Below are 12821 nucleotides of genomic sequence, written 5' to 3'. Positions count from 1 at the left end.
TGCACTGTTGTGCATGGTACACAGTGCACCAAAGTGCAAGTGGCGGTGCCATGGTGGTGGCATGTGCTGAAGGCTCTCTATGAGCCGAAGCATGCCGATGCCATGGCACCGCCACCATAACACCACCAGCCCGCCAGTAAAATCGGAATGCGGAGGTCAGGATGTTGCTGGCTTGGTGGCATTCTCCTGACCGCTGCAGCGGCAGTCCAGCTGTTGGATCGCCGATATCGTAATCAGGCACTTGGTGTAATAAGGTAACTCAGTATTATACTGTGGGAGAGTTAGCTTTGCCTCTGTGAAAAACAACTTTGATAGTTTTTCACTGCTAGGACCTGTACAACTTAAGTACATGTCCTACAGTTTAAAAACTATGTAATCTGTCTAATGTGCTTCTAGGGCCTACCTTAGGAGTAACTTAAAATTATTTCAAACAAAGGTTTAGGCCTGGGAAAAGGTTTATTTTCCAAAGTTGAAATGTCAGTTTAAAACTGCACTACAGGTTGCAGTAGCATGCCTGAGACGCCTTACAGTGCTACTTCAGTGGGTGATATAGTTGGTGCTGAAGCACACTTGTATCATTTAATTTAGAGGACCTGGGTACACTTACTATTATTTACTCGAGACTAAGTACCTTTAGTTCGCAAATTAGGTATATCAATTTTATATTGTTTAAGGGAGAGAGCACCTTTATTTTTTTCAGTGAAGTTCTAGGTTTTTCAATGCTATTTCCTAACTATAATGTCCCTGTAATCTTTGATTTTATCGATGAATTTCTACAACTTTTTGATGCTATTTCCTAACTATAACATTTCTGTAACCTGGATGTTTGAGTGAGTGTGTGAATTATACAGCTCTAAGATTATATTGATATTTATATCAATACAAATAAAACTCCTGTAAGTCATTACATTTGTATGATGCTTTTTTGGTCTGTTGGGTTTTTGTGTTTCATGATGCTGCAACAATTATGCGTTACGGAGAAAGACTACTTTCTCCTGAGCATATATAAGTTAAACAGGACATGCAAGCAATGTCCCTACATCTCATTTTCCAAAAATGCAATAAAAGAATTCTTGAAATCCACGGTTTTGTTTTAAGTTTCTATATGTCATAGTAATATGACAGTCTATGTGTTGAACATTCATTTGTTCGCAAATGGTCACTACTAAAACGTCTCTGGCTGCTGAAGGAGCAAAACCATGTACTCATAAGTTGACACAGTAGTTGGAATTTTCAGGTAAGTGCGAGTTTGTCCCACCTTCCATAAAAAAAAACTTACAAGAGGGTTCTTTTAAAAACAACTGCACACTTTTTTTTTTATTAGCTGATGTTTGTAACACTGTGCTGGCAATTCCCTTATGAAGACTGCTGTTCACCGTGCTGCTTGGTACAGAGTACGATTTGAGTGCATGTGTTAAAGGAGATTCTGAAATGGAGGAGTGAAAATTAGTTTATACACTACCGCCTTGTATAAGTATATATACACAAAGTGATAGTGTATGGACCAATTTTCACTCCTCTCTGTTTCCAACCAATTTGAATATGTATTTGTACAATACATGCAGTGCCCAGTTTTTTCAATAATTTCACAGCAAATTCTGCATTGAGTTTCTCAATTATGTCATAGAAGATGTCATGAATGATGTAATATGTGGGGCAATTAGCAGTGCATGGCGAGGGTGCAAGTTATAGCTACCTTAGGACATGAGTTATAGTTACTTGAGATAACTATGACTGCTGAATTTCTATGAATTTGTGTGTGTAAAATCTTAACCCAATTATAACGTCCCTGTAACCTTTGATTATTTAGTGAATGTCTAAGGATTTTTTAATTCCATTTACTAATTGCAACGTCCCTGTTACCTTTATTTTTTTCAGTGAAGTTCTAGGTTTTTCAATGCTATTTCCTAACTATAATGTCCCTGTAATCTTTGATTTTATCGATGAATTTCTACAACTTTTTGATGCTATTTCCTAACTATAACATTTCTGTAACCTGGATGTTTGAGTGAGTGTGTGAATGGCTGTGTGGGTGTGTGAGTGACTGTATGGGTGTGTATGTGGGTGTGTGGGTGGGTGTGTGAATGCCTCTGTGCATTTCTGAGTGGGTGTGTGAGATTGTATGGGTGTGTGAGTGGTTTCTGAGTGGATGATAGAATGACTATATGAGTGTGAGTCGTCGTGTGGGTGTGTGAGTGGTTTAGTGGGTGTGTGAGTGGCTGTATGGTTGTGTGAGTGGGTGTGTGAGTGGGTGTGAGTGAGTATGTGATTGTGTTTGTGATTTTCTGTGTGGGTCTGTGAGTGGTTTTGTGGATCTGTGAGTGAGTGAGTGGCTATACAAGTGTGTGAGTGGTTGTGTGGGTGTATACGTGGTGAGAGGGTGGGTGTGTGAGTGCCTGTGTCAGTCTGTGATTGTGAATATTATTCTGGGTCTCTGAGTGTGAGTGTGCATGGCTGTATGGGTGTGTTTCTTTAAAATTGGGATCTGGATCTGCAGAGCCATCGCAGATTTACATGGGGGCCATGCTGAGCAAAGTTGTGCACCCTCGGATCCTAATGCACCCAAAACAAAGGTTTTGGACTGTTTATTGCCCAGAGGAGACACTCACAGACCCCTCCTTCAGTCCCATGGGTGAAGGATACCTCTATTCTGGCCCATTACATCCTATTTACAATTCATTTCCTTACCCCGTGAACAATGCAGCGATTGACAAAATGGCAGCTGCAGCTTTTCTCTCAGGTTTTGGCCAGCCAATCACAGCCTTGCTGTTGGCACATGGATCTTCTCTGTGGTGGATCCACCTCTCTAGATATACATAAATCTTTTTTCTTTAATAACTTCGAACTAATGAACAGATTTACACCAAATTACAAAAGGCACTCTTTCTGGACTATGATCTAGCATTCTGCCAAGTTTGGTGTAATTCCATTCAGTGGTTTGAGCTGTAACCATGTCTAAAGTTCCTATGGGAAATTGCAGTGGGAAAAAGCGTTTTTGGACCCCCCCCTTATTCTCAACCTCCACCTGCCGAATCACTACTAAACTTTCCACCCAACAGCTGAAGTGGCTGGCAAATTAGTTTTGAAAATGTCATGAAGATCTGCCAAGTGACGCCAAAGTTTTTAGCTAACCAAAAAAAAAATCCTAGGAAAACTAGGTCCTAACTATAACTACGGGCAACCACTGCTTCTGAATTTACCACAAAGATGGCTGTGGTACTAATGGAGTCTTATCATCTACAACATTCAAAGGCTTAAGTATCAGTTTTGACGCTCTGAGAAATACATCCAATAATAAGTTTGCCAAACCTGGTAACATCACTTTACAGCATTTTATTAGCCTTGACTCTAAGTTTTCCATGGCAGGGTCCTTGACGTGACTATAGTGCACTAGCTGGCATCGAACAGTGGGCCACTGGATCTCACTGATTAGGACCTGCCTTATTTTGCCAATCTCACTTTTAAGAGTCTTTGTGGCGTTTCTATATGAGTGACTGATGAATCACACTGTGGCCCTCGTACCGATGTCAGTCAAAGCTGCCTCAGACCGACACCGTTTTGGTTAAGGAACCGCCCGACCATAGGTCAGCGGTTCTGCACACCGATTTACAATCCAACTGCACTATGTGGGATTGGAAACTTCCATTTCTCAATGGGAGCTTGTGTGGTGGGCTGAAACTGCCTGCAGCACATGCTCCCATTGAAAATGAGAGTTTGTGAACATCCCTGCACCGTGTGGTAGGTACCTCATGGTGTCCCCGCATGGTGTTCAGGGAGGCACCATAGGTGTCCCCCAAGCCCAGATCAGAGGGCTAGGGGGGAAGAGGGCCCTGCTAGGGTCCCCCAATGTCGCTTTCCAACACTCTTTACATGTCAGAAGGGCCGACATTGAAAGGCTGTCGGAAACCGACATCATAATCCCGATGGCGAAATGCCATCCTTAAGGGATTATGATGCCTTTCTGACCTTGAGCCCATCATAAAGCATTGGTCAGACCCTTCGATTGTGGTCTGAACCCCATCATAATTAGGCCCTAACTGATTTCAAGGGGGTACATACAGAACCGCTTCTGATGAAAGGGAAATAATTTGCGGAGTACTGAAATAGCTTTGCTATAATAATGCAGGGTCTGAGATATAGACATGCTTCTTTAGAACATTGAGAGCAGAGGTGTGGTGGGTACAAACTAATGTAGAACAGATTGGTAGTCCCCTACACACTTTTAAACTATCATGGTTTCTTTATACAACCTCTGGCTAGAAATCACACACATTGCTCTCATTACAGCATCTTTCTTCATCATGGGTCCATATGGCAATTGGACCCCTTCCATGATGTATTCCAGTCAGAGGTGAGAAACCTGATGATGATGCATTCCACATAGGATGGGTGAGGGTCTTTATCCTATTGGACCTACTGTGCCTTACTTGATTTGACAAAGGTTAACAGTCCCTGGTAACCTAGATTTCGTGTGTTAATAAAGTATTCCTTTACATAATTTGTGAATTGGGCTGCTGCCTCTCTCATTATCATTGGGTTTCGTGGTCATACACCTTTTGGGGTTTGTAATCTACCTAGAGATGTAACTATCCCATATGACTATCCAGCTGCTAGCCTGCAAATAAAAGATGGCTGAAATACCCCTACGTCACCTGGGAGTCTGAAGGCCAAACAAAAGAAAATGTTATGTGCAGAATAAGTGACCCGACCATATGACCTCGGCTTCATTGCAATTTCAATTGCAAGAAATTACTGCATATCCTAAACATATGTTTAGTAGTTTGTCAGTGCTTTCCGTCAACAATACATTCATTAGGTCAATTTGTTTTAATGTATCACACCATATTTGGAGTTTATCTGGTGGATGGTGCAGTGGCATGGCTGCTAATACTCCCAATTCAATCCCCAGTTTAATCTAAAGTTAACACACTAAGTTGCAGAAAATAAATTACCTATAAAAATATGAAACGGCAAATCACAAACATACGATAAAAAGGTGGAAATGTAATAAATATACATATTAATGTAACTATGTAGTCATCTGTGCAGGACTACCATTTGGAATGCAAGTGAAATTTTCCTGGCCGAGTGAACAAACACAATTTATTGTATGTATTTAACAAATGAAAAAGAATAAAACTACACCAATAAACAAAGTGGATGCATGTTAAATTAATAGGTTGTCTGGCAAACATTTGCCATTTTCTTGGCTTATGCTGTATTTTTTGGGACCTTAATAGAAAATAATTATTTTAAAATACCTATCATCAATGGTTATCTAGTACAAGCAAAGCTGTTGCACCAAGAAGGATGTGTGAAATGAAATATTCGGTTATTTTAAAGAAATTGATGGACTGTTGAAATTATGCAGTCTAGGAGATCCGCTTGACATGTTAAGTAACAAATCTTCATGCAATACTTTCTTTGTCACTTGAAACTAAGGCAAGATTTACATGCTCATGTTAATGCTCCAAGCTCTATTTTATGCATATAGCGATAAATAAATATAACTCAACATGTCAACCTGATGGATATTAAACAAACAAAACGACCCAGAAGCCTCACACATTTCCATGTGATTCTTTTCGAGTCAGATGAGATGCCCTATTTCGAAATGACAAACATCCCACACAGTACGTCAAACACGGTGCAAAGTTAAATAAACTCCATCGCTCCCACAAGGAGAAAACTTCACTGGACACAAAGAGATTCCCTAGTGCCAGTAAGAGGCCGAGCATTACTCATAATGAATGTATGTTGAATACTTTAAAGGACCAATTGTGTTCATCTGTGTGTGGCACGTCATACTTGTTTGCCCTACCTTTTGATTTTACCAAGATAATGCCAACATAAATGTGTCCACAAAGTAGAACAAAAAAAAGACATACAGACTGTCGGCTAGGATTGGAGCCATGTTCTGCTTATTGTTGAGCTGCCCAAGGACTGACTGCTGGGAACCAGAGCCATGAGGACTGTGAGCGCGTTTTGTTTAATAAAAATGCAGTCACAGAGACCCTCATTTCCAGTTAAGGGCTAAATTCTGATCCCTATGTGAACACATGTTTGCACAGGGATCTAAATTAGGAGATGGGTTATCAATATTACACCATTGCAGTTTGCCCCTCATAAATGTATGCAGGTCAGCCCTGCTGAAATCTACTGAAAGAAAATGTCTGCAAAAAAGGCAAAACATGCACAATTAAGTGTGCTAAAACTCGATTCCACATGTTATGCCCCATTTTCATTTTAAAAACTCAGAACAGGAGGTATTTCCCATACGTGGTGAATAACTCACCCTAGGGTAATGGCATTTACTACATGTGTTAAATACTCTACCTTATTCTGACAAACTCGTAATGAGAGCCTTAATCGTAAATCACAAACTCCACCACTTCCTACCTTGAAAACAAACATTTCCCTTCGAAGAATAGCAAGCGTGTTAAAGTTCCCATCACAGATGTTAGGCTTGGCTCCAGGGTAAGATGGCTTGTCTCCGGTGGGTGGTCGTGGTGGCTTAGGCTGCCGGTCATTTTTCCGTGGGTCTACTGGAGGGATGGAGCGATGAGGGGGAACCGTGGGTAGAGGCTTTGTAGGAGGCTGGATCTTATCTGGTGGACCTATATAAATGGCATCAGGATAGGATCATTTTATAATATCTGTAGTTAGATGGCCCACACATACAATACATTGTTATAGCAAATATTGTGTTTTCATTTGCTCGATGTGGACATTACATTCTAAGTCAAAGAAGTGTCACTTGAGTGATTTGGTCACTTAGAAGAAAGCTCCCCTATCTAGAGCAATGTCATTTCACTATCTTTGGTTTTTCTCAGACTCGTATATAATTTTGGCACAAACATGCTAGTGCCGGGACACTCCTCGGAGAAGCCGTGCACCTTTATAAATCTATCACTCATTCATGCAATAAACCAGTGATCAACAAATATATATTGTGGGTCATGTGCTGGCACTCATTTGGATTCATTCTCCAGAAAAATCACCAACATTTCAATGTTGTGAGTTGTATCTACTTTGAAAATCTGTTTGTGTTTGACCTTTAATTGTCAAATGGAGAAAATAAATAGAGAATAAATAGTGTTCTTGGTTTCAGAGTAAAGCATCCCCTAATATCAATATGAACAAAAGGTATATTTAAATATCCCTACACCTCCCATTGCTGTTCATGTTTACTAGTTAATGGTAAATTGTGTTCAGATTATTATCGCCTGTTATGTTAAAAGTTATTATTTGCACATTCATCAAGTGGGAATTATTGTGCTTGACCATCAACGAAAACTAATAGTGAGCCACAGAGATCTGAAGTACTGCAGCCACTTCTTTACTCTTAGCAATGCCTAATTCAGAGTGAGATTTAGTTTATTGGCCATCAACGCACTTACCTCTAAGAGGCAGTAACAAGGATATTACCAAGGGCCATATTTCGTTAGGAGACATTTTAGAATCTATTTTATTTTTTTAGAAGGGGCATTTAATATGACATGGGTAACAAGCCTTCAATGAAAGCTAAGTAAAACACTCCTTACAATATAACAAGCTATCATAAATGAAAACATTAAATATTTAAATGGAGGTAGGTTGTCTTTGCTGCAAAGTGATTTTGCTTTTGCGGATAAACTCTCAAACATATTTTAAACTTCTGTGTAGACACCAAACACAATATGGTCCCCAGCATGGTGGCCCACAGAACTTGGTAAACCTCATCCTTCTATCTCCACAGCTAGAACCCTGTAGTAAATTTTAAATTCCAAAATGCACTCGCATCTTCAACTTACTTCACACTTCTAAAGTCATTTAGGAAGAACTTGGATATTCTTACTCCATAAACCTGCAAACTGTTTACACTCTCTCATCACTGCCCATCTCAACTATGGGAATACCCTATAGACTGAGCTTCCACAATAGCCTAAACATTATCTAGAAATCGCCCAACGGTGCTTCCATAGTCATCCCTAACCTACACAGACTTCCTCATATGACAGGTCATCTAAGTGACCTTAATTGACTCCCAGTCCCAAGAAGAATCAGATGTAAAGCTCTGATAATTACATTGAGAGCTATTGCCAATAAAGGACCTCACTACAGCCAGTGTATGTCTCAATGCTAGACTCCAATCATGCCTCTCACGCTTAGGGTGGCATCTTTTGGGGAAATATTCGAATTAAGCACTCTAGAATGTGAACCCGAGCCTATAACGATTGAGAGTGCCTTAAACAACCATAATAGCCTGCAACAGAAGGCTATACATCTATTGGAACATTCCACCCCCTGAGGGTAGAATGTTCTAAATTGAAAAGGGAGAAATCCAAAGCCAATCATTGGAATGTGGAGCAGAAGGTTAATACCAGCCATAAAGAGCGTCAAACCACTTCATTGTCTTCAATGGAGCGCTCAACATTCCCATACCAATCATTCCTGGTACTGACGAATACTCCTTATTGTGCAGATGTGCGCAGTGTGCAAGAACGGAATGCCATCACTCACATTCAGGTAAGCCAAAGGCCGAAGTTAGCTATCCTCTGCCCCATGTTCTATGCTGCACTGTACACAAAAGATCGTGACTGCTGTGAGTCTTTGGATTCCAGTGTTGTTTAAGACGTGTTGTTAGCACTAAAATGCTACAATATATTTAAAAAGTCTACAATTTCACAAATACAACTGTTCTTTGTATTTGCTTGATACAGATGTGTTGCACATCTGTATATCTGTAGGTGATATTAAAAAAAACGCTTCCTAGTCAATTCGACTGGCTCTTAAGTGTAACGTGGAGCATTTTTGTAGAGTTGGTAGTTTAAACGATGAGGGACTAACACAAGGCTGCATTTTCTTTCAGGATACCAATAGTGTCTGCGTGTATTTGGCCGCCTAAATTTACACGCGTTTCACAGCTGCTTTATTATCAGGGAAGCAACCGAAACTGTTCGATAATACGCACTCTGAGGGAAAGCTCAGCGCGCCGCAGCTCTCGACTGGATGAGTCGAATCCCTCTCGAAGTTCACGCGCTCGCAGCTCAGTAATGATGTCAAGCCCGCACTTCCTGAGGGACCCCCTGAGACGTCACAGCAGAGCGCACAGCTGCAAGCGCTTGGTTTTCCGAATGAGTGTAAAACTCCCATGTCTAACTGCTGAGTACCAAGTACACACTCAAAGAGGTCGTGAGAAGCAGCCCCCTCTCGGTCACTCACCCCCAACAGAGAGTCAATTTTCTCACAGGCAGCATGCGTGCCCCCGAGGCGCATCCTCTTACTGCGCGACAATATAATGTGCACGTCAAGTGCTCAGTTCCGTAGTCTGCACACCTTGCCTGTGCACCGACCTGAATTTCTTCAAAATCAAAAACCACCTCACAGCCCTCTGCAGATCCCGTTTACGCTTATTTAACGTGAGACGTCAATACTCCAATGATTGAATATCAAACCGTGAAACTTCAGCTCCGTCCGGAGTGATACACACGATTATTTAACCTCAATTAGTGAATGAGTCGATTCTCAAATAAGATTTGAATTCGTCATAGTTGGGTGCTAGGCATTCAAGGGTGGTGACTACTTTTTTATCTGCACTACATTATGTATGGGGTCCCTTATATATTGTATAAGGACTGGCGCATACTTTTGTTTTTAATTAAGTATAGCAGCATATTTTGCGCATCTAAATAGTTTGTAAACCAGACTATATTTGTCAAGCTATTATTTGTTCTTTGTATTTTTAACACAGACACAATTTGACACACGCATTGTTATGTCTTTAAACAATGCCTCGCAATCCCCCAATGCTTCCTGCCCAGTTCCCGATCAAACTGCCCGTGGTTTAAAAGTCTTTTCCTTAATGTTCTGCTCTAAACAAAAAATGTTTTCTCTGTAGGCCGGCAGTTTCCAAATGTTGCTAGACTGCTTGTATTTTTTTACTGCCCTTATGCCCCTTCATTTTCCTTTTTACCATTCTAATATACATTGCCATCTTCTGCCATGTTCGAACATTAAACTAAAGATGAACACACGCGTCATGAGGCATGCATGAGCTTGTGTCATGACAAATAGCGGCCACCTAGAAATGTATTTCCTTTAATAGCAAGAGTTACAATATTGCTGGCTATGGCCATGTCGAGTCTTGACATGTATAAATGTATTTGCCAAAAAGCATTGTCAAAGACAATAGCCTGGCTATTTAAAGTAAAGTGGCACCACCAGGCTGCTTCAGAGAAGGATTGTTTGTGACTGACAATACTGAAACTAGAGAGGGCGCCACTTGGCTATGGGCTGAACTATTCATTTTTGTAGGTTGCAAAGTACTAACTGGGCCCCACTGGGCACTTGAACCAAATATATAATTTGGTAATCACATAAGGTCTGTATTGCTTCCCCTCTACTTCTCACATGGACAGCTGAGTGGCCACCCGAAGGGTCAGTAGGGAATCAGGAATGAGGGCGCGTTTACGCACACACACATTTCAGAAGAGCCAGGTAGAAAATGATGGTCAACCATTCAGTGATTAAGGAACTGATAGTATGAGTGTTCTTCAGGGGTCAATGCGATACACATTCACATCAGTTGATGTTGGGAACTTGATTCAAACTTATTGTTGAAACTAGACTAACTACACGCAGTACAGGAGAGATAGTGAGTGGGTGACACTGAAGACAGACTAATGCAATTGCGGTGTTCTATTGCACACATTAGTGTTAAGCTTGACACTGTTATTCTCCAGGATGCTGATTCATAAAAGTTTCAGGCTATCCTTCATTGCTAACGGCAAAGTTTCTTCACACGTACTAGGGAAAATTATTTTACGAAATAAATTATTTCTTAGCTCATATGGGAATGCAAGACAGATGTACCACTATAAAAAGGCTACATGAAACATAATATCAGGATATATCATAAACATCTTCTAATCTAAGCACACTGGTGGGTATACATTAATATACAATGAAAACTGGTTATTGCTTAAATGATATACCCATTATTGGAATTTTACACACACTGACCGTAAGGTACAGGGTAGTAACAGCAGAGTTCACAGTTTTAGGGTCCTTGACTTGCCAAGGAACTTTTGGCCTAAAAAAATCTCTGTATCAAATGTGAAACATTCACATTTAAACCCTTTTCTGAGCTGTCAGGGCTTTGAAGTAGTGTTCTTCAGGAACACACGTGTTGTCTTATTGCATGCTGGACTTGCGTTCTCCAGCCCACCCTATCAGCGTGACCACCGGCTCCTTGCTGGGAGTGAGCCAGGAGAGTTCAGGGGCAGAATCAGTACAACATAACTCATTCACAATGACACTAGTATCTGAAAGGGCTTGCAGGGGGCTGCAGCCCTGCTAAATTCTGCTTCGGTATCCAAGTGCCTTTGAAACTCTACCGTGCCACCCGGTTACTTGTCAACACCCAACATCTGCCTAAGCTCACTATTTACAGCAGTCTTTTAGCAGCAGAGGAGACCGTTCTAGTGTCTTACCTCCTGGTCCCAAGCCAGCGGATTACAGAGATAAATAGGTATAGACAGACAATACAAGGACACTAGGGCACTGACTGAGAACGGTGAACTTGTCGTTTAAAAAAAAAAAAAGTAGCTACACTCAGCAAAACGCTGTGGACGGTGCCCTTGATTTGCCTGAGTCTGATTGAACATGGATCATTGGACTACCTTCTTCACTTTTGATACCAACTTCTACCCTCAACATCTTGTCATTGTCATGAGGATTTTATTGAGTCTTTCTCGTAGATATCTAAGAAAACAAGGCCATTCCCTCTACTGAATGGAAGGGCCGTTGTCTGTCATTATGGTTTGCAGTATGCTCCAAATATATAGTCAAGACCAGGTAGCACTGCAGAAGTAACACTGATGACATTTGTGTCTCCACTAGGAACCAGGAATATTCTTCCAGGGCTATGAGCGTGTATTATTCTGAGGAGATTGACCTACAGATGTCTGCTGCTAATGTTGTTCGAACCACAAATGGCAACTTGTCCAGAATAAGTGGCCTTTGGATTTAGGATCTACTAGAGGTCAAACAGATGAGGTGATGTACGGTGTCCGGAATCATATAGCCCGGCACTGGATACTACATGGTTCCACTGTGGCTGTTATGTGCAGTATAAATTACTTGCTGGTGTAGCAGTGAAGTATCAAAACGTGGGTCTCTGCTATGATCTTCTGTCTGTCTATAAAAGGCTAAAATTACTTGTTGAAATTATTTCCTCTTCTCATTTGCTTACTCTGCTTTCCATTTTCTCACTTTTTTCAAATCCTCTTCTTCCTCTCTTTGTGGTTGGTTTGAAACTGCAATTGTAATTACGTCAATTGATTGGGCAGAAGTTGTGTGCCTCCACTTACACAATGAGTGGTTTTATTACACGTCTAGCTTGTTTTAAAGCTTATACTCAATACGATATGCCTAGTTTGGCTATGGACACAAGCCAATTATGTTTGACAATTGCCATCAGTATGACCTGTAGATGTGAAAAGTTACAACAAATGACTTAGGCCTCCTGACCTATTTATAAGTTAAAGCATATGTTGAAGTAAATTGGCCTGTGAGGGTGGATTGTTATTACACTCTGGGAACGGTTGCACACACTTTTTTTGTCAAGTGGAATAACAGATTAAAGAAGTAGTAAAGGTTTTTTATCTTCTAATCTATTCTGTGGAACTTGGAAAACACTTGGCTACCTGACTGGCTACCCGAAGCACTGGAATAGTTCAGGCACAGAAAATTAAATCAAGGTATACAATTTATACAGTGTTGGCTACTCTCTTTAGCAAACCGTTGCTGTATAAGATTAGATCTGTGAGAATCCGTGT

General features: G+C 40.8%; 1 protein-coding gene across 2 annotated transcripts in view; it reads right to left on the bottom strand.

Moving 5' to 3' along the window:
* Nucleotides 1-12821, bottom strand: part of MMP16 (matrix metallopeptidase 16) — a 469099-nt gene that overhangs the window by 132191 nt on the left and 324087 nt on the right. For both annotated transcript variants that reach the window (XM_085605315.1, XM_085605316.1), the window contains one exon: nucleotides 6400-6617. In XM_085605315.1, coding sequence (XP_085461441.1) covers nucleotides 6400-6617 — 218 coding nt within the window. The remainder of the gene's footprint in view (nucleotides 1-6399; nucleotides 6618-12821) is intronic.

The sequence above is a fragment of the Triturus cristatus genome, chromosome 5_1, assembly GCF_964204655.1.
Source record: "Triturus cristatus chromosome 5_1, aTriCri1.1, whole genome shotgun sequence".
Lineage (NCBI taxonomy): Eukaryota > Metazoa > Chordata > Amphibia > Caudata > Salamandridae > Triturus > Triturus cristatus.
This window is presented reverse-complemented; position numbering and strand designations above follow the sequence as displayed.